Genomic DNA, 26,608 nt, shown 5'->3' with positions numbered 1-26,608 from the left:
TTCACAATATTATTAGAAGCATTCACAGGATTCACCTTATTATTAACAATAGTATTGGAAGCATTTACAGGATTCACCCTATTATTCACAATAGTATTGGAAGCATTCACAGGATTCACCTTATTATTAACAATAGTATTGGAAGCATTCACAGGATTCACCCTATTATTCACAATAGTATTGGAAGCATTTACAGGATTCACCTTATTATTAACAATAGTATTGGAGGCATTTAGAGGATTCACCCTATTATTCACAATAGTATTGGAAGCATTCACAGGATTCACCTTATTATTAACAATAGTATTGGAAGCATTCACAGGATTCACCCTATTATTCACAATAGTATTGGAAGCATTTACAGGATTCACCTTATTATTAACAATAGTATTGGAGGCATTTAGAGGATTCACCCTATTATTCACAATAGTATTGGAAGCATTTACAGGATTCACCTTATTATTAACAATAGTATTGGAAGCATTCACAGGATTCACCCTATTATTCACAATAGTATTGGAAGCATTCACAGGATTCACCTTATTATTAACAATAGTATTGGAAGCATTCACAGGATTCACCCTATTATTCACAATAGTATTGGAAGCATTCACAGGATTCACCCTATTATTCACAATAGTATTGGAAGCATTCACAGGATTCACCCTATTATTAACAATAGTATTGGAAGCATTCACAGGATTCACCCTATTATTCACAATAGTATTGGAAGCATTCACAGGATTCACCTTATTATTCACAATAGTATTGGAAGCATTCACAGGATTCACCCTATTATTCACAATAGTATTGGAAGCATTCACAGGATTCACCCTATTATTAACAATAGTATTGGAAGCATTCACAGGATTCACCCTATTATTCACAATAGTATTGGAAGCATTCACAGGATTCACCCTATTATTCACAATAGTATTGGAAGCATTCACAGGATTCACCCTATTATTCACAATAGTATTGGAAGCATTCACAGGATTCACCCTATTATTCACAATAGTATTGGAAGCATTCACAGGATTCACCCTATTATTCACAATAGTATTGGAAGCATTCACAGGATTCACCTTATTATTAACAATAGTATTGGAAGCATTCACAGGATTCACCCTATTATTCACAATAGTATTGGAAGCATTCACAGGATTCACCCTATTATTAACAATAGTATTGGAAGCATTTACAGGATTCACCCTATTATTCACAATAGTATTGGAAGCATTCACAGGATTCACCCTATTATTCACAATAGTATTGGAAGCATTCACAGGATTCACCCTATTATTAACAATAGTATTGGAAGCATTCACAGGATTCACCCTATTATTCACAATAGTATTGGAAGCATTTACAGGATTCACCCTATTATTCACAATAGTATTGGAAGCATTTACAGGATTCACCCTATTATTCACAATAGTATTGGAAGCATTCACAGGATTCACCTTATTATTAACAATAGTATTGGAAGCATTCACAGGATTCACCCTATTATTCACAATAGTATTGGAAGCATTCACAGGATTCACCTTATTATTAACAATAGTATTGGAAGCATTCACAGGATTCACCCTATTATTAACAATAGTATTGGAAGCATTCACAGGATTCACCCTATTATTCACAATAGTATTGGAAGCATTCACAGGATTCACCCTATTATTAACAATAGTATTGGAAGCATTTACAGGATTCACCCTATTATTCACAATAGTATTGGAAGCATTCACAGGATTCACCCTATTATTAACAATAGTATTGGAAGCATTTACAGGATTCACCCTATTATTCACAATAGTATTGGAAGCATTCACAGGATTCACCCTATTATTCACAATAGTATTGGAAGCATTCACAGGATTCACCCTATTATTAACAATAGTATTGGAGGCATTTACAGGATTCACCTTATTATTAACAATAGTATTGGAGGCATTTACAGGATTCACCTTATTATTAACAATAGTATTGGAAGCATTCACAGGATTCACCCTATTATTCACAATAGTATTGGAAGCATTCACAGGATTCACCTTATTATTAACAATAGTATTGGAAGCATTCACAGGATTCACCCTATTATTCACAATAGTATTGGAGGCATTTAGAGGATTCACCCTATTATTCACAATAGTATTGGAGGCATTTACAGGATTCACCTTATTATTAACAATAGTATTGGAAGCATTCACAGGATTCACCCTATTATTCACAATAGTATTGGAAGCATTCACAGGATTCACCTTATTATTAACAATAGTATTGGAAGCATTCACAGGATTCACCCTATTATTCACAATATTATTGGAAGCATTCACAGGATTCACCTTATTATTAACAATAGTATTGGAAGCATTCACAGGATTCACCCTATTATTCACAATAGTATTGGAGGCATTTACAGGATTCTGTAACACACTGTTCTAAACTGAACAGCTCTGTCACACACTGTTCTAAACTGAACAGCTCTGTCACACACTGGCCTAAACTGAACAGCCCTGTCACACACTGTTCTAAACTGAACAGCCCTGTAACACACTGTTCTAAACTGAACAGCTCTGTCACACACTGTTCTAAACTGAACAGCTCTGTAACACACACTTCTAAACTGAACAGCTCTGTCACACACTGTTCTAAACTGAACAGCTCTGTAACACACATTTCTAAACTGAACAGCTCTGTAACACACATTTCTAAACTGAACAGCTCTGTAACACACTGTTCTAAACTGAACAGCTCTGTAACACACTGTTCTAAACTGAACAGCTCTGTCACACACTGTTCTAAACTGAACAGCTCTGTCACACACTGGTCTAAACTGAACAGCCCTGTCACACACTGTTCTAAACTGAACAGCTCTGTAACACACACTTCTAAACTGAACAGCTCTGTAATACACTGTTCTAAACTGAACAGCTCTGTCACACACTGTTCTAAACTGAACAGCTCTGTCACACACTGGTCTAAACTGAACAGCCCTGTCACACACTGTTCTAAACTGAACCGCTCTGTAACATACACTTCTAAACTGAACAGCTCTGTAACATACTGTTCTAAACTGAACAGCTCTGTCACACACTGTTCTAAACTGAACAGCTCTGTCACACACTGTTCTAAACTGAACAGCTCTGTCACACACTGGTCTAAACTGAACAGCCCTGTCACACACTGTTCTAATCTGAACAGCTCTGTAACACACACTTTTAAACTGAACAGCTCTGTAACACACTGTTCTAAACTGAACAGCTCTGTCACACACTGTTCTAAACTGAACAGCTCTGTAACACACACTTCTAAACAGAACAGCCCTGTCACACACTGTTCTAAACTGAACAGCTCTGTAACACACACTTCTAAACTGAACAGCTCTGTAACACACTGTTCTAAACTGAACAGCTCTGTAACACACTGTTCTAAACTGAACAGCTCTGTAACACACTGTTCTAAACTGAACAGCTCTGTAACACACACTTCTAAACTGAACAGCTCTGTAACACACTGTTCTAAACTGAACAGCTCTGTAACACACTGTTCTAAACTGAACAGCTCTGTTACACACTGTTCTAAACTGAACAGCCCTGTCACACACTGGTCTAAACTGAACAGCCCTGTCACACACTGTTCTAAACTGAACAGCTCTGTAACACACTTCTAAACTGAACAGCTCTGTAACACACTGTTCTAAACTGAACAGCTCTGTAACACACACTTCTAAACTGAACAGCTCTGTAACACACTGTTCTAAACTGAACAGCTCTGTCACACACTGTTCTAAACTGAACAGCTCTGTAACACACACTTCTAAACAGAACAGCCCTGTCACACACTGTTCTAAACTGAACAGCTCTGTAACACACACTTCTAAACTGAACAGCTCTGTAACACACTGTTCTAAACTGAACAGCCCTGTAACACACTGTTCTAAACTGAACAGCTCTGTAACACATTTCTAAACTGAACAGCTCTGTAACACACTGTTCTAAACTGAACAGCTCTGTAACACACACTTCTAAACTGAACAGCTCTGTAACACACTGTTCTAAACTGAACAGCTCTGTAACACATTGTTCTAAACTGAACAGCTCTGTAACACACTGTTCTAAACTGAACAGCTCTGTAACACACTGTTCTAAACTGAACAGCTCTGTAACACTGTTCTAAACTGAACAGCTCTGTAACACACTGTTCTAAACTGAACAGCCCTGTAACACACTGTTCTAAACTGAACAGCTCTGTAACACACTGTTCTAAACTGAGTAGCTCTGTAACACTGTTCTAAACTGAACAGCTCTGTAACACACTGTTCTAAACTGAACAGCTCTGTAACACACACTGTTCTAAACTGAACAGCTCTGTCACACACTGTTCTAAACTGAACAGCTCTGTCACACACTGGTCTAAACTGAACAGCCCTGTCACACACTGTTCTAAACTGAACAGCTCTGTAACACATTGTTCTAAACTGAACAGCTCTGTAACACACTGTTCTAAACTGAACAGCTCTGTAACACACTGTTCTAAACTGAACAGCTCTGTCACACACTGTTCTAAACTGAACAGCTCTGTAACACACTGTTCTAAACTAAACAGATGTTCTAATTGAAGCTTGTGGGGAGGTGGGTGGGTTCCACAAATTTTCTGGTAGGTATGATTAGATAAACAAACAACCCTAATAGTTTACTACATCACCTACCAGAAAATCTGTGGAAATAATAAATTTCATTTATTACTCTTTAGGCAGAGTAGCACGCTCATCGGAGGTGGGGAAGCTCCGAACGCTGAAATGTACATTTTTTGACACAAAAAGGCAAGAAGTCTTGTCCTGGGATACAACCAAACAGGTGACTCTTTAGAGACCGGGTACCCGAGAGTAGCCCCCCCCCCCCAAATTTAGGGAGACTACTGAAGCCGGCTGCCTGAACAATAAAATAGGGCCCAAACAATTTTAATGCATTAAAACAGTATATTGGTTGGGTTCGATAGCACAGATCAAAGCCAGGCACGTCAAGCAAAAAGAGGCTGGTTTCGGCTGAAGACGCTATTGTGCTAACGCTTTCGCGCCCCTTGGTGGTGTGGGCTGGGTCCACGAATGTTGTCTGACCTGTCACCACTGATCCAAAACTGTAGAGACCCTCCTCCAACGCTTGCAGGTCTCGCAGGTAAGTTTATGAAGACATTTTGAGATCTCCAGAACCCTGCTCCACGCACTTCATGACACTCCAAACTGGTCGTTGAAGAAGCCGTTAAATTATATGCTTCCATGGCTGTAACGACAATCAACCGAGAAATGGTGCTTGCCCAGCCCATAACAGACAAACATGCGCTTCTCGCTGCCCCGAGACACCTCGGTGTGGTCACAATACCAGCTCAGAGCTCGCTCCTGACGGTCTTCCTTGCCCACTATGTTAGTGAGGCATGGGATGACAATTGGTTCAGGGTCCATGCCCTGGGATTTGATTCTTGACAAGAAAGCCCATCTGAGTCTTCAAAATAATTTGTGAGTTTATAGAAGAGGCATATCCGTCATTAAAGGACAGTGCCCTTATCTCTGAACACTGCCTACCTGGCGCCAGAGCCAAATGAAAAACTGTTTTCACAGTGGCATACTCCATGTCCGCCTTATCCATAGGCTCAAAGGGGGGGGGGTGTCGTAACGCCGCTAGGACCAACGACAAATCCCAATTTGGAGCATTCGTTAGCCCCTTGGTGCACGGCCTCTTCGAGCGGAAAGAATAAACAGTTGTTGCATAACTGAACTCGAGGCCAGTTTCAGTCCAGCAGATTGTGATAAACTGGAAAGAAAACTGGCCGATATTCAAGAATATGCATGTTTTTCAACATTAAACTAATCATGGATTACCCCAATGAACCAAATGAATTATTATACAAATTAAGCAATTATTATGCATAGATTTAGGTCTGTATATTTTTTACTAATTATGCAAAGTAGATAAATAATATTTAATTAATATTAAACCTATCAGGCAAGTGCATTGTCCTGTGACATCTATGTACTAAGTTTCATTGTAATGTGATAATAACCATTATGCAAGTCAGGTAATTATTATGTATAGATTTTTACCCAATAAAATCTGCGCATTAGCCAAGAGCATCTATGCACCAAGTTTCATTAAAAACTAACATAAGGTTCTTGAGATATCAGTGGAACAGACAGACAGATCGTACCATCGTTTTGACGACACACATTGGATTAACTTTTAATAGTTCCGAACATTGAATGTCACTGTTGTTTCTCCTGCTAGTGCTGATACATTAGTGCATTTTTGCCACAGAAGTTCTATTCATGTTTGGGACTACATGACAGGGCTGTACGGTCATCTTCCTATCAAATGGCAGTTTAATGCACTATCCTGCGTCAACACACTCACCCAGGGTAGGGGTCAACCCTTTGGATGTTCAGCCTGAGGTAGGATTTGAACTTGAGTCTACCAATCATGAGTCTGATGTGACAACCACTATGCTACCAGTGACCGGTTTGAATTAACTTTTAATACAGTTGTGATATGAACTTGATTAAAAGCCTTTTAATTGGAGTTTAATTAAACTAAATTACAGTGCAATACAATGTAGAATTGCGTTTTAATTATCAAATAAAAGTTGAATATCCCGTGACTGAACATAGAAATGTTTGCGTACCTTAGGTTTATTAACGGAGGAAGGTATGGTACAATTATATTAATATTAATACTAGTAGCTTTGCAATGATTGGCTTTCATGGTGAGTGGCAGATACTTGTCTTTTCATCAGAGTTGAGAATCTAATGTTGTATGTGTCATTAACAACCGGTGTTAATCTGGGAATACCATGTATAATCAAAATGATACAAAGTATATGAGATATGTAATTATATGCATAATGATACACCTTAATGAGATTTAGTGTTATTTTTGAAAATATTTGTTCACCACCTATGCAAATTCACATAACTTTGTTCACACTCAAAATATTTATCATATAACCTGGACAAAAAAAAGCATTATTTTTCCATGCTATGAGACATATCGGTGTAACTTCATATTTTAGTATAAGGTAGTAAGAATGCATATACATTAAGGGACGACGTCAAAAGATCGATGTCGGATAAAAAACTTATTTCCTTTATTTTGGGGGTGGGGGGTTTTGACCTCAAAAAGTTTCCATCCTACAAAAACGATTTTATTTTTTAATGAAGTCAAAAAAATCTAGGAGTATTTGTAGTTCGTTTTTTTTCTATCCAATCATGGACAGAAATAACCGAAAAGGGAAAAAAAACAGAAAAATGGTTTGGTTCGAGTGTAAATCTGTGCGTCAAATGAGGTGCATTTGTAAAATCTTTTTACACCCACCCGACAACCAACTGCAATGCAATACTACTGTCCGATTATCAATTTGTATTTAATGGTGAATGTAGTCTGACGCCATGACCAATATTTATCAATTAAGTTTCAGTGGGGGGTAGGGGGGTTTGGAAAAAAACAAAAGGAATTAAGTTTTTTATCCGACACTGATCTTTTGACGTCGTCCCTAACTGGGATGTATATATCCTAGCTAGTTTCTAGTACGCCCTCTCATATTACTTTACAATAGTCTATAAATATTTTGTAAGTTGTAAAATTGGTATATGTTAACTCGGATGTAACAGAAGTAAGTAAAAGTTACATCCCAGTAAGTGAAAGAACTAATGTTTCGTTGCATCTTGCATTTAACTGGTCATAAAAGGGCTGGAGGAGACAATTTAACACTTACAGTCCGTCAATTACTGAGATACAAAGGGTGACAGCCACCTGACTCAAGGTGTTCACAGGGTGTCAAATCGTGACTTTACGTACTTCTTGGCTGGTCTGCCTTTGATATAGCTCTATAAAATTCACTACAATGAGTTGAATCCATGTGGGCATGGAAGCTGTGATGTTTTTCAATAAAGAACACATCTGTGTATATGTGCTAGTTATCCGTTTTCAATGCATGAATCTCCCCTCACGAATCCTGATATGTCACGTTTTTTGTTTGGATTCTGATTAGTGAGGGGTCACTCTACATTATGAAATGGCTTACCAGTAATTCCCACCACCAATTATATACAATGTCACATCATGTTGGCAAAATTTTAACTACCAGTAATCCAAAATCATTCTCGATAATTTTGTTTACTCTGTATGTGTACTATGGTGTGCATGTTTTATCGGTAATACATAAAGGTACACTTTACAAAAATACCCATGATATATTTATTAAAGAATCCATTATACAAGCAGGACAAAAGAAATTTTTATTTTTTCTTGATATAATGATAATGCGTTACTTCATGCGGGAATCCTAGTAAACAAGATTTAAAAAAAAAAAGGATTGTCACATGCCCATTAATGCTGTATGTTGACGCTACCTTCAGGTCCTACCTGTTATGCAGAGTCGCATGTTGACTATGCACCGGATCGTTTACTTACTTGTCAGTGTAAAAAAGTCAGTTGCCCGTGTCAAGAAAGCTTATAGAATCAAAATAGTCTGTCAGCCTTCACTGTCCATACCAGCGATATTTTACACATAGAAATTGAGAATGACATCAATCGAATCATCAGTCTTCATTATTGATTTAACTGATATTTCCATTCATTTGTTTAGTTGTCTGAGATTGAATGTTGTCAAGTTCGAGACTGTTTTTTTACGTACGGTGACGTCAACATTATCGATTACATCACAGTCCCTCAACAATGTGATTATATTCAAGACGCGTTGAAAAGGAAGTTCATTTTGGGCTAGTGCCATTGTCAAATTTCGGAGAGTAGAGGACTTTTTATACTGGAGACGTTCCAATACGGATTTGTTCGATTGGCATATCAAAATCTTTTAAATAACAACGATGCCATGTTTCTAGGCATACAATGAACTTGAGACAAAAGAAATCGTACGATCCAAACGACCTGCATCCTGCATCAAGTCTTATGGCCCTTGTGTTACAGAGTGAAAATACCAGCAAAGATTCCCAGGGTATGTGGGAATAGGTAACAAAGGTAATCAAAGAAAGCTTAGAAAGAACTCCCCTGTGCTGAGAGTAATGAAGACACATTAAAAATTAATTCAAAATTACTTGTACATGAGATATTGATGGAAAAGCTGAAAACTAATTATGTAAATCAGGTAACTAATATGAACAGAACAGAACAAAAAAATTATGAATTATTATGCTAATTAGAGAATTAATATTAATCAAAATTAATCAGGCCTGTCTATTGTCCTAGAGCATTTACGTACCAAATTTTATTCAAATGTGATGATCAGTAATTGAGATATCAGTGTTAATTAATTATGTTAATTAGATGATTAATAAGCATAAATATTTACCAAAAACTAATCAGGTGTCTGCATAATTCTAGAAGATCTATGTAGCAAGTCTCATTGAAATATGATGATTACTACTTGATATATCAAAAGCTGAAAATTAATTATGCAAATTAGGTAATTAATATGTACTCATATTACCCTAAAAACTATCAGGTCTGTGCAGTGTGCTATGACATCTATGTACCAAATGTTATTGAAATGTGATTACTACTTGAAATATCAAAAGCTGAAAATTAATTAATTATGCAAATTAGGCAATTAATATGTACTCATATTACCCTAAAACTATCAGGTCTGTGCAGTGTCCTATGACATCTATGTACCAAGTGTCATTGAAATGTGATGATTACTACTTGAAATATCAAAAGCTGAAAATTAATTAATTATGCAAATTAGCTAATTAATATATACTGATATTACCCTAAAAACTATCAGGTCTGTACAGTGTTCTATGACATCTATGTACCAAATTTCATTGAAATGTGATGATTACTACTTGAAATATTAAAAGCTGAAAATTAATTAATTATGCTAATTAGGTAATTAATATGTACTCGTATTACCCTAAAAACTATCAGGTCTGTGCAATGTCCTATGACATCTATGTACCAAGTGTCATTGAAATGTGATGATTACTACTTGAAATGTCAATAGCTGAAAATTAATTGATTATGAAAATTAGCTAATTAATATATACTGATAATACCCTAAAAACTATCAGGTTTGTGCAGTGTCCTATGACATCTATGTACCAAGTTTTATTGAAATGTGATGATTAGTACTTGAGATATCAGTGGAAAAGCCAAAAATTGATTAATCATTATGCAAATTAGGTAATTAATATTGCACAGATTTTTACCCAAAACTAATCAAATCTGCGCATTAGTTTGGAGCATCTGTGTGCCAAGTTTCATCAAAATCCAATGAGTGGTTCTTTAGATATCAGTGGAACAGTCATGGAACAGCTAAAAATCAGCTAATTATCATGCAAATTAGGTAATTAACCAAAACCTAATCAAATCTGCACATTGGCCCAGAGCATCTATGCACCAAGTTTCATCAAAAACTGATGTATGGTTCTTGAGATATCAGTGGAACAGACGGACACACACACACACACACACTAACTGCAAAGACTTTTTGTGCATCGCACACGGGAGTCAAAAACAAATTTGAGGGAATCTGAAAACGTAACTTTTAATACTGCATGTGAATTTCACGACAAAGTTTTCAATGTTCTGTTTATATCTGTGTGACTGCAGTCTTTGAAACATAATTGAGGGACGGAATGTATGGCACGACAAAAACGCAAAGTAATGCAATATCATGATGAATGTTTTGAATGTTTGCCCATTCTTTCATGTTCATTTGGCAATATGATACACAGTGGTGCCACAATATTTTTACAATGATCTTCAGGCAAAAATATAAATAGCTAATCTGTCTGAAACAGAATTGAAATCAAAACCATGATTAACTACTAAAAATGCACTGATATATTGCCATGCAACAAAAAAGACATGTACTTTGATATAATTGTAAAATATCTATGAGAATAGTGTGATGCAATGGACAAATTGATGACATGACTTCCATAACTTCCATTTGGTGCTCTACAATGCCAAGTGCAAACTAGAAAGAGTTCATGAAATCAACAGGAGTAAAATGAAAGATATAAATCTAATTATGTGTAATGTTTATAATATCTCAGTATCTGTATAAGTTTGGTTGAAGCATCAACTGGGCATCTTTTTCCATGTGCAAAATTTATAGGGCAAAAAATCAGATTCTCAGAGTGACTCACATTGCTACAAGTTCAAGCAAATATTGATTAATGTTTATAAGTTAATAAAAATCAGTTTTAACCAACTCCAGTTTATTTGTTTCAACCCATCTTGCTGTCAAGCAATAAATCCATTCTGACAATATAATAGTCCCAAATCATTACAAGCATCAGATGTAGAAGTATAAAATATACAAAAATAGTTACCATACTAAAAAAACAATAAAATAAAATAAAATAAAATACAAAATATTGAACAAAGACAAATTGAGCAATTAAATTTGTCCTTAACTGTCTTTGACAATATCCTATATATACAGTATATACTAGTGTAGTAGATGTTTTCTGTAAGTAGCACACATACATACTATTGTAATACCTGATTGTAACTGTTCAATGGCGCCTATAATCGCCTGACACAAACCAAAACTGAACGAGCACGCTATAATTGCTACCTTTCAAACAGACCGCCGAAACCTTATATAGTTTAGTTATGAGAGCTCGTAACTTTAAACGCTGTAACCTTTTGGCTTTGTCTGCCATTACTTCACTGACTCACATAATATACAATACAATAGGTCATATGAGTGGACCGTCTGGCTTCTATTTGTATCTCTGTCTAGAACATTAAAACCAGACAGCGATACCCAGCCATGTACACTGTGTGAGCAATCATAAACATTTTATTTTCTCAATAAAACTTACTCTGCTTATTGTATTTCACTGTGGCATTTATATATCTTTTGAATTGTTGTCAAATGTGTTGACAAATAATTTCATTTTTGGCCATCCTCATTAAAAATAAGTATTTTCTCTGTTAAGGTTATTTAAAAAAAAAAAAAAAAAAATCATAATTTTAGTGAAATTTAAATGTCACATAATTAGATCAATGAACTTTACCTCTGTACCATAATGGGAAGTTTTCCTTATGTATGGGTTTTAAATAATGTGTACAACACACAACAATTGGGAACGCTTTAATGACAGCATAGTTACTGCTTAGTATAAAGAATACACATGCACTTAACTGCTTATAATTGACAAAACACTTTCTGTAGAGAATTGTCTCACGAGGGCCCTAATGTGAAACTACTCATTATAGAGCTCTTCATACCCTTTAAATATGTGATTATTGTTTTGAGAGATCATGACCTCGGCAATCAATGACAAATCCCTACTTGGAGCTTAACACAAGCATTAAACTTGTGACAGATAAATATCGAGGAATCTTTTGTGTAAATTTGAATATTTACTTTGAAAGAATATCCATATATCTTCTAACTCCTGTTAAATACAACAGTAAAACATATCTCTGGCACCTCCACAATTCACATGGGCCCAACTAATAAAACGAATATGGTATTTGAAACAAATGACAGAAAAGTTGACATAAATAATTAAGGGCAATTTGTAAACCACAGCTGTTAGGAAACAGATCTATTATGACAAATACAGAAGTAGATAGAGGTGGTAGTGAAATAACAACAAAAATATTCCTTCTGAGGACACAATGATCCAACAGTAAAATAATACTTCACAGAAGCAATACAAAGGCCGAACTGTAGCCGTGTTTTCTTTGAAACACAGTGAGTGAGATTTTGATTCCAGTGGCGTCTCTCTCCTAGCAACATTCATTAATAATAGCACTGAAAAGAGACAACTGTCCTTGAAAACAACTATATCATGGAAAGGTCAAGGAATTATGGGTAATTTGTCTTGCATTGAGTGATTTGTTTTATGGTTGTTCTGCAGCTCCTAGCATTGGCGAGATTGCTTCACACTTTCACAATCAGCATACCTAGCAAAATTGACTGAAAGGCAAAACACTGAATGTCTTAATATTTCATTGCTTTCTTCTTTAAAAAAAATATATGAAAATATGACAGAGGTTTGATAATCACAGTGAGTGATCAATTGAAATACAGAACTATCATTGAATATAGTTATTATTTTAATTTTCTTCTATAGAATAATACAATTATAATTATTGCTACTTTTGACACAAGTATTATTTTAGCCATACATTATTCCCAGTTTAATCTGAACCAACTCTGTGCGTATACAGAAAAAAACACCTTTTAAGCACTAATTTTTTTCCTGCTCAAATTAGCGGTAATTTGTTCAATTATTATTATAATTTTCACTGAATTCAATCTTATTTTAGACCAAAAAAACAAATGTGAAATTACTTATAGTTTTTGATCAAAAAATTTAATCAATGTATTTGGCAATTAGAGGGTTGAATCAAAGAAAACTAGCACTGCAACAACTTAAGATTTAATAAAAATTAGGACAAGACTTTTCCAATACGCAAAAATATTCAAACTTTGTAATTCAGAATCAAATATTGGCTTTACCAAACCATAGATAATCCTATTGTTTATTGGGTCAGTATCATGATTTTTATTCTATTCTATTCTATTCTATTCTATTCTATTCTATTCTATTCTATTCTATTCTATTCTATTCTATTCTATTCTATTAGTGAAATTTGATTTTTGAATTACCTTTTTATGACAATCCTCTTGCTGTTGCCATGACTACGATTCAGCTCAAGGCATAACCTGAATAAAATTAAAAGATTAAACATTGATAAATGAAGATTCTTTGTATATGGTCAGCTGTAAAATAAAAGATTTCCAAAAAAATGCATTTATTTCACCCTGATTACAGGAGGAAACAGTTTCAAATACACAAATTAGAAAATGAAACAATTTTGGGGGGATTTAGTTTAAATAAATAAACAGAGTCTCATATTTTTTTGTTTTAATATGTTTTTATGTATTTTCTCTAATAGAAGTGTATCTTCAATAGATAAACCAAAAATTACATTTTAAACCCACCTCCATACACAAACAAAATGTTCATACAAACCTTTTTGCCAATTCCTAAAACAGTTTTTAACACACATACTGAAATAGTCTTTTGTTGTAGATAATATATTATAGAAGTTTTATCCTGACACTCAACAAAATAAAAAATAAATTTGTCAATTTTGATACCATTTATATGCTTTTTCAGCGATGGAATTGCGCCCTCTAGTGACAATATGACAGATCCTTAAAAACACCAATCATGATTTAATAGAACAAAATAAAAAAAAAACATAATTGCCATCATAAACAAAAACACATGAATGCATGGTTGAAAGTATCAAAATAGTAGTATCAGCAATTATCCTAATAACACAGAGGAGTAAACAAATATACAAGTCTTGGCCAATAGAAAATAAATGGTACCCATATTAATCATACATTTATGGCTAGAAATCTGGGCATAGTACAAATATTAATATGGAGAATCAACATAATTTCACCATTTTGCTGCTTACATATATCCAATTATGTACCAGACTTCTGATCCACTGGACACCCAGACCTCTAAAGTCTGAAGAGTTTACTAAAATGTTGTCTCTCTTGTCAGTGATTGACCAAGACGTTGATTGGATGATAGCATGCTACTAATCTGAATATGTTAATTTGGAACAATGGAAGACATTTATAATACTGAAAGAGAAATACTTTATACAGAATTCACAAATGTACTCCCCACTTTTCAATCAGAAAACAATATAAGCAAATTCAAAACTATTATTAATACAAAAGAAGGTAAATTAATCAAGCATGTGACTGAATACTTAAAACTTTGTTTCAAGAAACATGACACATAGACATGTACTTATCATACATAATTGTATATCACCACACTATCTCAGGCTAATTTGCCATTTTAAACTGCATTTATCTTAATTTTCTTTAACTTCTATTTTTGTTACTGTTTCTCTTTTTAAAATAAATGAAATTATTATTATTATTATTTATACCATGTGCTATATCAACTGAGCAACAAAAGTGTGGCTGCTGATTCTACATGACATTGTAATAAATTTACATGGTTATAATGAGTGAAAAATTTAACAGAATATGCAGACTATAATAGAGAGTAGCTAGTAGGCAACCAACAGGTTTTCTGGTATCCTGGACTAGAACCAATCAGTCTGGTGCCCAGGGCTGAAAGGAACTTGTATGTCTGGTACATCTGGGCTGGAACCATGCAAGCTGTCTGGTCCCAGGGCTGGTACTAGGCTATATATCTGGCATAGGTATTAATGTCTATTAACCACAGACAGGGAGCCGTAACCGATTCAAATGAGGACTCTAAGTTGGGAGAAACTGTTCCCATTCTCGGCAATAGGGGGCGCATATTTATGAATTGCGCCTTTTTGAAAACATGGTCTGCTTCTGTTTAATACAAAACGCCGAAATACAGCGTACATTCGATCAAATAAAGTGAAGCTTTTATCGAAACATAGAGTGTCACTTTGCGGTGGCCCCATTTATATATCTGGGGCCTTGGGGCTGGCAAATTCGCACGGTCTGCTGAGACCCGCGCCCAAGACACATTCAAATACCGACATGAATTGTGAAAAAAGGAAGAAAAAATGCTACTTTACTGTTAATCAAATCAGAGACGAAGACATGTGAACATTCCATGCACACGTACTATTCAGCAGATATAATGCGCTGCAGTGCGTGCGTGCAGACTTCAAGGTCGGCCATTGGATGAGTGCCAGGAAAGACTTGGGTGAAGGGTCATGAAGATGTGACATCTCCTTGACAACGTATGAAAAGATAAATTATGTCTGCTTGTAAAATAAAATTTTAATAAATTATGAAATCGTCTTCAAAGACACAGTGGTAAAAAGACTGCTTTTCTGAAACTAAATATCACAAAAAAGAGTGACAAGGACGCCCTCACAGATTTATCAACTTTCCATACATTTTTTTTAATTTCGTATTCACTCACATAAGTGGATATTATTTATAGTATCAGCGAGTCGGAAATGATAATATGTGCATTGGTTTCTATGGTTTCCAAATCAGGCTTAGTGGCATGGGCTAACAAGTTATATCATATTATTATACTGTTATATCAATCCTAATAATGTTAACATTTTTCAAATTATAATATTTAATTTATTGGCGCGATTTCTTACATTTCATTATATTTAGTAGAAATTATCTCATAATGCATTGTATATTTACTCATTAACATACTCAGGACAACATTTGCATTTGGATTATTCCAAGTTAATACAAGTTACAATGTGAGTACATGTAGTTCATAGAGGGTCCGACATGCTAACACGTATAACAACAGCAGCCTCTCACCTGAGATAGCTCCGCTGTAAGCAAATCACATTTCAACTAAGGAACGGAAGATATCATTAGACAATGAACACATCTGGAAGAGGTCTATCTGAGGTATCTACATGTATCACATCAACGCAATCGTATTTGCGGTTTTAACAAGAAGAATAACAAAAATATTAATCAAAATTAGAGAATTGAAGATATCATCTTGAAATGAACAAATATAAGAGAGGCCTACCTGGGGTACCAATATGTATAGTATCAAAGCAAACAGACTTGCAGTTTTTAACAAGAAGTCGAAAATATCACTTTTTACCCAAAATTACAAAATTATCTATCAAAATTAGAGAATTGAAGATATCATAACCAAATGAATAAAAGCCCAAGGTGTATATATACATCAAGTATCAAAGCAACAAGTCATTGACACGTCCCCATTCCGTTCATATTTGAGTGACATATACATTCAAAGCAGATCATGACCGAAATCTCAGACCACTTTCAGTGGTCTGATCCGAAATGCACTTGCATATGTACAACACATTGTACTAAATCTGAACAAAATCCGTCCATGACTGAGATCCGGTTCCGGAATTGTGAAAATACGTGATTTTGATGCATTTTCGGCCTTAAAATGGCCATCATTCAGCTATTGTTAAGCGGATCATGACACAAATGCACATATCTATTTGTGACATGATGTACCATGTGTGTGTGAAGTTTGAACTCGATCAATCCAGGCATGTCTCAGATACGGATCCAGAACTGAATTCTTTAAAACAAAATGCCCGCCAGTTGGCCATTTCAAACCCGATCCAAAAAAAATGACGTGCATCAAGGTCCTATTATGTTTAATGTATGTACCAAATTTGAACAAAATCCGTCCATGCATAACTGAGATCCGGGTCCGGAATGGTGAAAATGTGCGATTTTGATGCATTTTCGGCCTTAAAATGGCCGCTATTCGGCTATCGTTAATCGGATCATGAAAAAAAAATTGTGTGATGTATGAGTGAAGTTTGAACTTAATCGGTCCATGCATGTTCGAGATACAGGTGATCACAGACTCACGGACGCACACAGGGCAAACCATAAGTCCCCGTTTTATCTCAGGCACTATTGCAAACACAAATATGGAACCAATGTTATATTGAAGACATTGGACAAAAGAATTGACCAACATAGATGATGAGCATATATGGTCAAAGAACTCATTAAATATGCATATCCATAATATCTCGAGTACTTTTAAAGATAGAGACATGTACCCAAACCTATACTAAAGGCATTGGACAAAAGAATTGACCAACATTTTAAATGACCATATATGGTCATAGAACTCATTAAATATGCAAGTCTCTAATATCTTAGACACTGTTGCAAGTAGGAACATTGAATCAATGCTATATTAAAGACATTGGACAAGAGAATTGACAAACATACCCGATGACTATATATGGTCATGGAACTCATTAAATATGCATGGCTATAATATCTCGGACACTATCACATATACAAACATGGAACCAACGTTAATTTTGAGGGCTATTGCAAACAGTCATACATGGCCATGCATTGCATGTGACTTCGCCATGTGCCATGGTCTTGAAAACCGGTGATTGCTGCTATGCAGCTATATTTTCATTTTGTTTTAATTAAATGTGAAATTACATTTCGTTTCAATGTTTAGGTAATTATCATGTTCATGACATTGTAGAGTATTCACCACGCATGTCCAATAACCGGCTTTATTTTACCATTACAGCTACATAATTCCCGCCAAATTCTAGTTATTTGATTGTAAATTGTTCAATAAATGAACACAATTTTGATTTTTAAATCTGTATTTTACTATTTTGTTTTCAATTAACTTTTACTCCATTCATGCATTTTTACTTTGGTGTCGATCAACGTTTTCGTCTTTTTTGCACTATATAGCTTGTTTAATTTTATATTAAAGGATAGTGGTCCTCGCATTCGAATTTCATGTAAACAAACAATTGATTTTACATGCGTTGTGTACGTCGCTGCGAATCCCATATCGAACATGACGCGGCGCGACGACCACCGCCCTTTAATTTTTAATCTCCATGATGTGCATGAAAAACAATCATGAATGTACTGTTTGAAATGAATAAATTACAATATCTACTCAGTATATATTTTGTTAAAATTGAAACGTCAGCACACATTCTAATCAAAAATTAAACGTCGTGTTTTATGAATTATGATTTTCTCGTGCAAAAATATACATTCAAGTCAATCAGTAAGGCTTGAATCGCAGGACACACTGTCGTCAGTTTTGCAATAAATAATCTAGATTGCCGTTATGATGTCTAAAAGCAACGCCTATTTGTTAAAACGTGTGTAATAAAAAAAGATGAGACGCGCCTTTCATATTTTTTAAATGAGCTGATATGATGAAGATGTAATGTGAGACGTGTTAAATAAATCCGGAACTTGAAAGATGGGAATCTCGGCTAATGGAAAGTGATTTTTTTTCTTTAACATGTTTGGCCAAGAATCATCTGTCTGTCCCTAAGAACAGATTGAGATTGGGCAATTTTGTATTCGCAGAAAATGGTAGTAAGTAATCGTAGTCCTAGGTAATTATTCTATGCAGCCAGACGTTTCGAATAAGATCACTCTTCTCAATGATAGAAATGAATATAATACTTTGAAAACAGTAATTTGTCCAAAACGTCTAATATATATGCATCTGTCCACATTGTTTGCACTGGTATGATGGCAGACGACTGAGGGCATCTGCATTAGAACCTATTATTATATTTATCGGTCCTAGCGGTTTCATCAAGTTTGTATTGGTAATCGTTTCGAACAATAATCAATTAAAATGAACCTGCTTGTCATATAATAGTGGGTGGCGCTCTATTTCCTTTCTTTTTTGTCAAATGTACAGCAGTATTATTGCTTTTATCAATAATATACTAGTATGACTTTTTCATCCAAGAAGAAACATTTCGAGATATGATGAAATAATATAGAAACCAATACAAAAATGCATATTTTGATAATTTGCTATTGGGTTTCGAATAGTATGATAAACGTGGTAGGTTTTGTGTACCGCCGATACCCCAGTTCATGTCATTCATGATATCCGTGGTCACGTTACCAGCTCAATCACTTTGAGGATGATTTGTCGATCTGCACTGAATTAGCGCACCACGCATATTTTGGTTTTTAACGTGAATTGTTATATTTCTGCTATCATAATGCGCGAATCTAAATAAATAAACTGGGCACCACATTGTCTGGTTGTACGTATATAGTAAATACAGTATACTTTTTTTGAACATGTATCGCCAACACGTGCCGATTACGGCAAAAAATACATGTACGACGTTGCGACATGCATTGCGCCTTCCTCTGGTCAACATGACACTGGTAGTAAGTGCGCCATATTACTAGTACTGTGGCACCGACAGAGAGAAGTTACATTTTTGACCTGTTCAAGAAAATGCTTATTCGAAAGATGCATTCATACCTCTCAGCATGGAAGCCATGTTATCTATAACGTTCAACATAATATGTGTTAATAAAATTACCCGTCATTCACCGTTTCTTGGATTATTTTTAAAAAATTCTACAAAATAAGGTGAATGTGCACGGTCGCTCAATTCTATTGAACTGGCCTCAAAATAGCTTGTCTTTTTCATAGTATTTATCCAATTTGTAACATGCAAGAGAATGGTGTTTATCCTTTGACAATGCCAAAAAGAACAGTTATAAAAGTTGTTTGCAAATTGTCATGCTATGAAAACATTTCACTTGTACATAGCTTACAGTGACGTGATAAACATTGATTTCCTCTGTGTTCAGAATACAAAATTTCAACATGCGTGATACAACGACCACGGCGTCCAAAAAAGATTTATAGTAATTGTACGCATGTATATTGTTCCAAAAAATACATTTCTATTAAATTTATCTAGCTATGAAATCAATTTCTTTATGCCTCCGTTCTTCATTTTTTTTTTTAATCATAATTGTACATATAAAAATAAAAACAAGAACATTTCGTGCCGCTACTGTTTTAATGTGACGTCACAAGCTGTGTACGATGATTTGGTTAACATTATTTCCATTATCATACTGCAATACCAACAGGACTTGTCTTGTGCGGCCATTTACCGGCTTTCCTTGAAAACATCAGAACCTAATTCTAATATAACTGATGAACAAGATTTAAGCAAATAAACTAAATTTTCCCTAATTTGTCCTAGAGTATTTGTCGTTCAACCGTGACTTCCTACAGCCTGCCGACTTCAAATTCCCATTTTTAGAGACACATTTTATAATGTGCCGTGTTTTTCTACTTCCCATAAAACTGCCTCTTCTTCCAAAGCAACTTCATAAATACACAGACTTCTTAGTAGCAAACTCTGTGGACGACTATTCTGTATATTCACCACGATTTCTCTATCTTTTGGAAAATACTGTTCAGATTTCCAACGCATAGACGAGAAAACCGCTCCCAGGAAATGTTATTTGGAACATCGGGAAAATGTTTGAAATTTCCTAGTACAGCAAGTTATATCGGAAGTCGAAAACATTATCTACTTGAAGTTATCTGGAAATTTTCTGGAGAAAAAAACGGGGCAGTCAACTGCATAATCCCGAGAGTTCTGAATGTGTCATTCCAAGCAACATTTCTGACATTCCAATTTAAATCTCTTACTTTGCAAAGATTTTTCTTCAAACTTGGAAGACGATCTAGTCTTTATAAGCTACTTATTTCACCGAACTTTGCAGAAGACGATCCAGTATTCATAAGCTACTTTTTTCTAATCACTTTCAATTGCGTTCGTGTCGAAACAATTTAGAAATCCCAGGCAACTATCTTACGCGTCATCCAAACTATCTTTCTTCACTTTGTGGACGTCGTTCCCGACAACTTTCACGTAATCACATATAATATTTTTATCACAACACTTCCAAGTTTCGAATTTGTAAATACAAATATTTTCTTTGTCAAAACTATTTTTCAAACATTCTCGATTTGCCAAGCAACATTCCGTCTATGCAAAGAACACTTTGAACTTTTCAACAAATTATCATATTCATGTATCTGCAAACTAAATTTAGGACTTTCTAGACAAATGCCGACGTTCAATACAACTTTCTTGAAGATTTCCAAGCCCCTCTCATGGAATCTCTTCGACGTTCATGATACCACCGTATCTACCCTTCAATTCTATTCTTTCAGAACAAATTTGAGAGCGTTGAAGTTTCTGATTTTGTAGACGATTTTTCGTTCTTGCAATAATGAAATCAACTTTCGTCGTTTTAAAATATAACATTCTAGCAAACGACTGATTGAAGTACGTTTTTCCCTTTGAGCCCAAAAAACAAAGAGATGCCAGAGTTATAAGCCACCACAAGAGGGCGGGGTAAATGATGTTCAAACCATGCGCACGCTTTTCCGTTCAACTTGAGATGCTAGAAAAAGCTTCTAGATGAAGTAAATAACTCGTCAGCCTTTCAAAAATACTTTCCTTGCTTCCAAGAAAAATGTTCTAACTTTGTTCACGTTCAAAACTTGTGCCTTTTAACAGGACTGATTTTGTAGGAATACTGATTCAAACTAGAATCCCTAAAAGACAAGTTGAGTTGCTTATTGACTACTATGTATGTGGCTATATGGGTAACGTGAGACACAAACAAATATGTTGTTACCCTGATTTGTGATGTGAATTTTGTCAAATTACAAAAGTCCATTTAAGATGTTTTTCAAGATCACTATATCAATATATGATTTTCTGTTGCAACAATGATGTACTAGTGTATTAACACAACTATTTTGTGTTGCAGAAAATCTTTGTGAGTCAATTGTGCATATCCCATTGTAAATTCCATGCCATTCTTCTGCCTTACCAATCATTTCTACTCACCCAACCTTCTTTTTCAAGACATGTTTTTTGCAAGACAGGAATCGAGCCTTTCAAATAAACTTGTCAACAAACCCAAGAAACTAATTGTAACTAGACAAAAAATTGTTCTTCCCAGCCACACAGCTATATCTCTTTCCTGTATATATGTGGAAGGCTGGAATTTTGACTGGAAATGTAAACAAGATCTAGAAGGCTGAAATATTGAGAGAGAAATGTGGTCTGTCACTCATATTTCACTTACCAAAACAATTCAGTAAGAATTTTTAAAACAGTAATTTTCTATAGATGTACATTTTATTTGTGAACATTTCATAAAATTTCAATCTTTGCAACATCCCTATGGTGTCATGGTGTCATGCAATGATGACAACTAACATGTAAATTCTTCTATCCGTATGGTGTCATGCAATGATGACAATTAACATGTAAATTCTTCTATCCGTATGGTGTCATGCAATGATGACAACTAACATGTAAATTCTTCTATCCGTATGGTGTCATGCAATGATGACAACTAACATGTAAATTCTTCTATCCGTATGGTGTCATGCAATGACGACAACTAACATGTAAATTCTTCCATCCGTATGGTGTCATGCAATGATGACAATTAACATGTAAATTCTTCCATCCGTATGGTGATAATTAACATGTAAATTCTTCCATCCGTATGGTGTCATGCAATGATGACAATTAACATGTAAATTCTTCCATCCGTATGGTGTCATGCAATGATGATAATTAACATGTAAATTCTTCCATCCGTATGGTGTCATGCAATGATGACAATTAACATGTAAATTCTTCCATCCGTATGGTGTCATGCAATGATGACAATTAACATGTAAATTCTTCCATCCGTATGGTGTCATGCAATGATGACAATTAACCTGTAAATTCTTCCATCCGTATGGTGTCATGCAATGATGACAATTAACATGTAAATTCTTCCATCCGTATGGTGTCATGCAATGATGACAATTAACATGTAAATTCTTCCATCCGTATGGTGTCATGCAATGATGACAACTAACATGTAAATTCTTCCATCCGTATGGTGTCATGCAATGATGACAATTAACATGTAAATTCTTCCATCCGTATGGTGTCATGCAATGACGACAACTAACATGTAAATTCTTCCATCCGTATGGTGTCATGCAATGATGACAATTAACATGTAAATTCTTCCATTCGTATGGCGTCATACAATAATGACAATTAACATGTAAATTCTTCATCCGTATGGTGTCATGCAATGATGACAATTAACATGTAAATTCTTCATAATTTACTTTGGATGCAACATTGTGTATAATTTTATGCATATTTTATCATTTCTTCATTAATTTTGGAACCAATTAACTATAGTTGGGGAAAAAAATGTGCAGGTTTATTTTGTTTGACTAAAATTGACTTTTGGAAAAGCTTAACTATATTTTATTGGCTGTGTTTTGACATTGAAATTATACCAAAATGACCCCGCCCCACACATTTGTCTTCAAGTGCTTTATGACTTAGATATTTTCCATATACCACTGATAAGTGTTGATGAACGCATCAGCTTCTGCATCCACTTTTGCTATTGGGTGATTGTTATCTGGGTAAAGCAGTAACCTAATACAAGAAAAAATGGAGAACATTCTAAACAACTGTGATAGTACTTTACAGCATACTGCTTGAAAAAGATAGAAAGTTGCCTTGAACAATGGCAGCAAGAATGGAGATGATTTCTAGCTTGCAAAACAAGCAAGCAAAAACCCCTCTCCCCACACACACATGCAGGTGTAACTGTAGTTGTAACGCCACACATTGGATTAACTTTTAATATAGTTGCGATATGAACTTGATTAAAATGCAGTTTAGTTAAACTCAATTACAATGCAATACAACATAGAATTGCATTTTAATTAAGTTTAATTAAATAAAAGTTGAATATCTCGTGACTGAACATAGAAATGTTTGCGAAGCTTAGGCCTGACTTTTTTTATTCCTTGTTTCTTGAGTTTTCATAAGGCAATTTTTTTGAGAAGGGCGGAAAATAAAAAAATTAATTCTTTTTTTCCATTAGATTTGTGTGATTCTCAAACATTTTTAAGTGAGATCATTGATCGGAGAGAAAAAAAAAATGTTATTCCATGTATAACCTTGTTTCTCATCAGCGCGAGACTTCGGTGCTTTTATCATGATACTCCCAGAAATTACGCTTTATTCATTTTTTTATTTCATTTTCAGCTTCTATTCATTCGCCGGGTTTGTGAAACAAAGGATTATAAAGGTCTGGCCTTAGGTTTAGTAACAGGGGAAGGTATGGTACAATTATATTAATATTAATATAAATTGAACCATACCTTCCCCCTTTACTAAACCTAAGCTTCGCAAACTTGATTAAATCGATTAAATATTAACATAATTTATGAAATATTGTGACTCCCCATGTTTGAGGCTCCTCTTCTACTTCTATACAAACACACACACATGCAAGGGTATCCGTAGTTGTGAAGCCACACATTGGATTAACTTTTAATATAGTTGCGATATGAACATGATTATAATGCGTTCCTATATAAGGTTGCGTTTTAATTAGAGTTTTCCAATGCAATACAACGTAGAATTGCATTTTAATTAAGTTGAATATCACTTGACTGAACAGCGAAATGTTTGAGGCTCCACTTGTACAAAAGGCTCCACTTTGTTGGTGTGTGTCCGAACCACTGGCTCCACTTTTACTTCTATACTAACACACACACAACATACACCCACTCGCAATCACACAAACACACACACAACATACACCCACTCGCAATCACACAAACACACACAAAACATACACCCACTCGCAATCACACAAACACACACACAACGTACACCCACTCGCAATCACACAAACACACACACAACATACACCCACTCGCAATCACACAAACACACACACAACATACACCCACTCGCAATCACACTAACACACACATACATACATACACATAATTTCAAAATGTTCATTTGATATTGGGATAATGTGAATCATTAAATCGGTGTGTATATTCCTCAATGATACAGTATAGTCTTACTTAGTTTTAACTCCTCTTGACTTTAAAGCTTTATACAATTCATGACCTTGTTTAGGTGGCACTCTGATATCAACAGCACCCAACAAAATCAATGTTGGTGTAATCATCTATAGTATGAGAAAGATAAACAGATATTCGTAATCAGAATCATATTTGTCAAAAAAATCACATCACAGATACGCAGGACTGCGGTATTTCATTTTCTGGAATCGAGTGGATCATTACATCATTCTGTATGACAAAAATTATTTTCAATTATTTACAATATATACATTATGCAAAAAAAGTGAACAAATGTGATCAGACAATATTACTGGCAATACTGTTAGAGTTGTAGTATATTGAGGTGTCCAGCAATATGGATACATATGTCATAGTTTCTGGGGGTGTACAGCAATATGGGTACAGGTATCATAGTTTCTATGGGTGTCCAGCAATATGGGTACTGATGTCTGTTTTGTATTGATGTCCATCAATATGGGTACATAAGTAAGTAATGCCTTATTGAAATCATATCCTGTTCAATACATATGTCATAGTGTCTGGGGTGTCCAGCAATATTGGTGCAGGTGTCAGTTTTGGGGGGTATACAGCAATATGGGTACAGGTGTCAGTTTTGGGTGGTATACAGCAATATGGGTACATATGTCAAAGTGTCTGGAGATGTCCAGCAATATGGGTACTGATGTCATAGTGTCTGCCAATATGGGTACAGGTGTCAGTTTTGGGGGTGTACAGCAATATGGGTACAGGTGTCAGTTTTGGGGGTGTACAGCAATATGGGTACAGGTGTCAGTTTTGGCGGTATACAGCAACATGGGTACAGGTGTCAGTTTTGGGGGGTATACAGCAATATGGGTACATATGTCAAAGTGTCTGGAGATGTCCAGCAATATGGGTACTGATGTCATAGTGTCTGCTAATATGGGTACAGGTGTCAGGTTTGGGGGTGTACAGCAATATGGGTACAGGTGTCGGTTTTGGGGGTGTACAGCAATATAGGTACAGGTGTCAGTTTTGGGGGTGTACAGCAATATGGGTACAGGTTTCATAGTGTCTGGGGGTGTCCACTAATATGGGTGCTGGTGTCATAATTTCTGGGAGTGTACAGCAATATGGGTACAGGTGTCAGTTTTTGGGGGTGTACAGCAATATGGGTACATGTGTCAGTTTTGGGGGTGTACAGCAATATGGGTACAGGTTTCATAGTGTCTGGGGGTGTCCACTAATATGGGTGGTGGTGTCATAATTTCTGGGAGTGTACAGCAATATGGGTACAGGTGTCAGTTTTGGGGGTGTCCACCAATATGGGAACAGATGTCATAATATCTG

General features: G+C 35.3%; 1 protein-coding gene and 1 long non-coding RNA gene across 4 annotated transcripts in view; both read right to left on the bottom strand.

The window, feature by feature from the left end:
• Positions 1-15,716, bottom strand: part of LOC144341991 (uncharacterized) — a 99,532-nt gene extending 83,816 nt beyond the window's left edge. For all 3 annotated transcript variants that reach the window (XR_014929866.1, XR_014929865.1, XR_014929867.1), the window contains exons 1-2: positions 15,594-15,716; positions 13,648-13,704 (exon numbers count right to left, since the gene is read on the bottom strand). This is a non-coding gene — a long non-coding RNA (uncharacterized LOC144341991). The remainder of the gene's footprint in view (positions 1-13,647; positions 13,705-15,593) is intronic.
• Positions 15,717-23,576: 7,860 nt separating this feature from the next.
• The window catches only part of LOC100378934 (acylamino-acid-releasing enzyme-like), a 94,916-nt gene continuing 91,884 nt past the window's right edge, over positions 23,577-26,608 (bottom strand). The window contains exons 21-22 of the mRNA XM_085500557.1: positions 25,277-25,383; positions 23,577-23,822 (exon numbers count right to left, since the gene is read on the bottom strand). Coding sequence (XP_085356683.1) covers positions 23,723-23,822; positions 25,277-25,383 — 207 coding nt within the window. The 3' untranslated portion in view covers positions 23,577-23,722. The remainder of the gene's footprint in view (positions 23,823-25,276; positions 25,384-26,608) is intronic.

The sequence above is a fragment of the Saccoglossus kowalevskii genome, chromosome 6, assembly GCF_978046115.1.
Source record: "Saccoglossus kowalevskii chromosome 6, keSacKowa6.1, whole genome shotgun sequence".
Lineage (NCBI taxonomy): Eukaryota > Metazoa > Hemichordata > Enteropneusta > Harrimaniidae > Saccoglossus > Saccoglossus kowalevskii.
The sequence above is the reverse complement of the archived record's forward strand: the minus strand, read 5'-3'. Positions and strand labels throughout refer to the sequence as shown.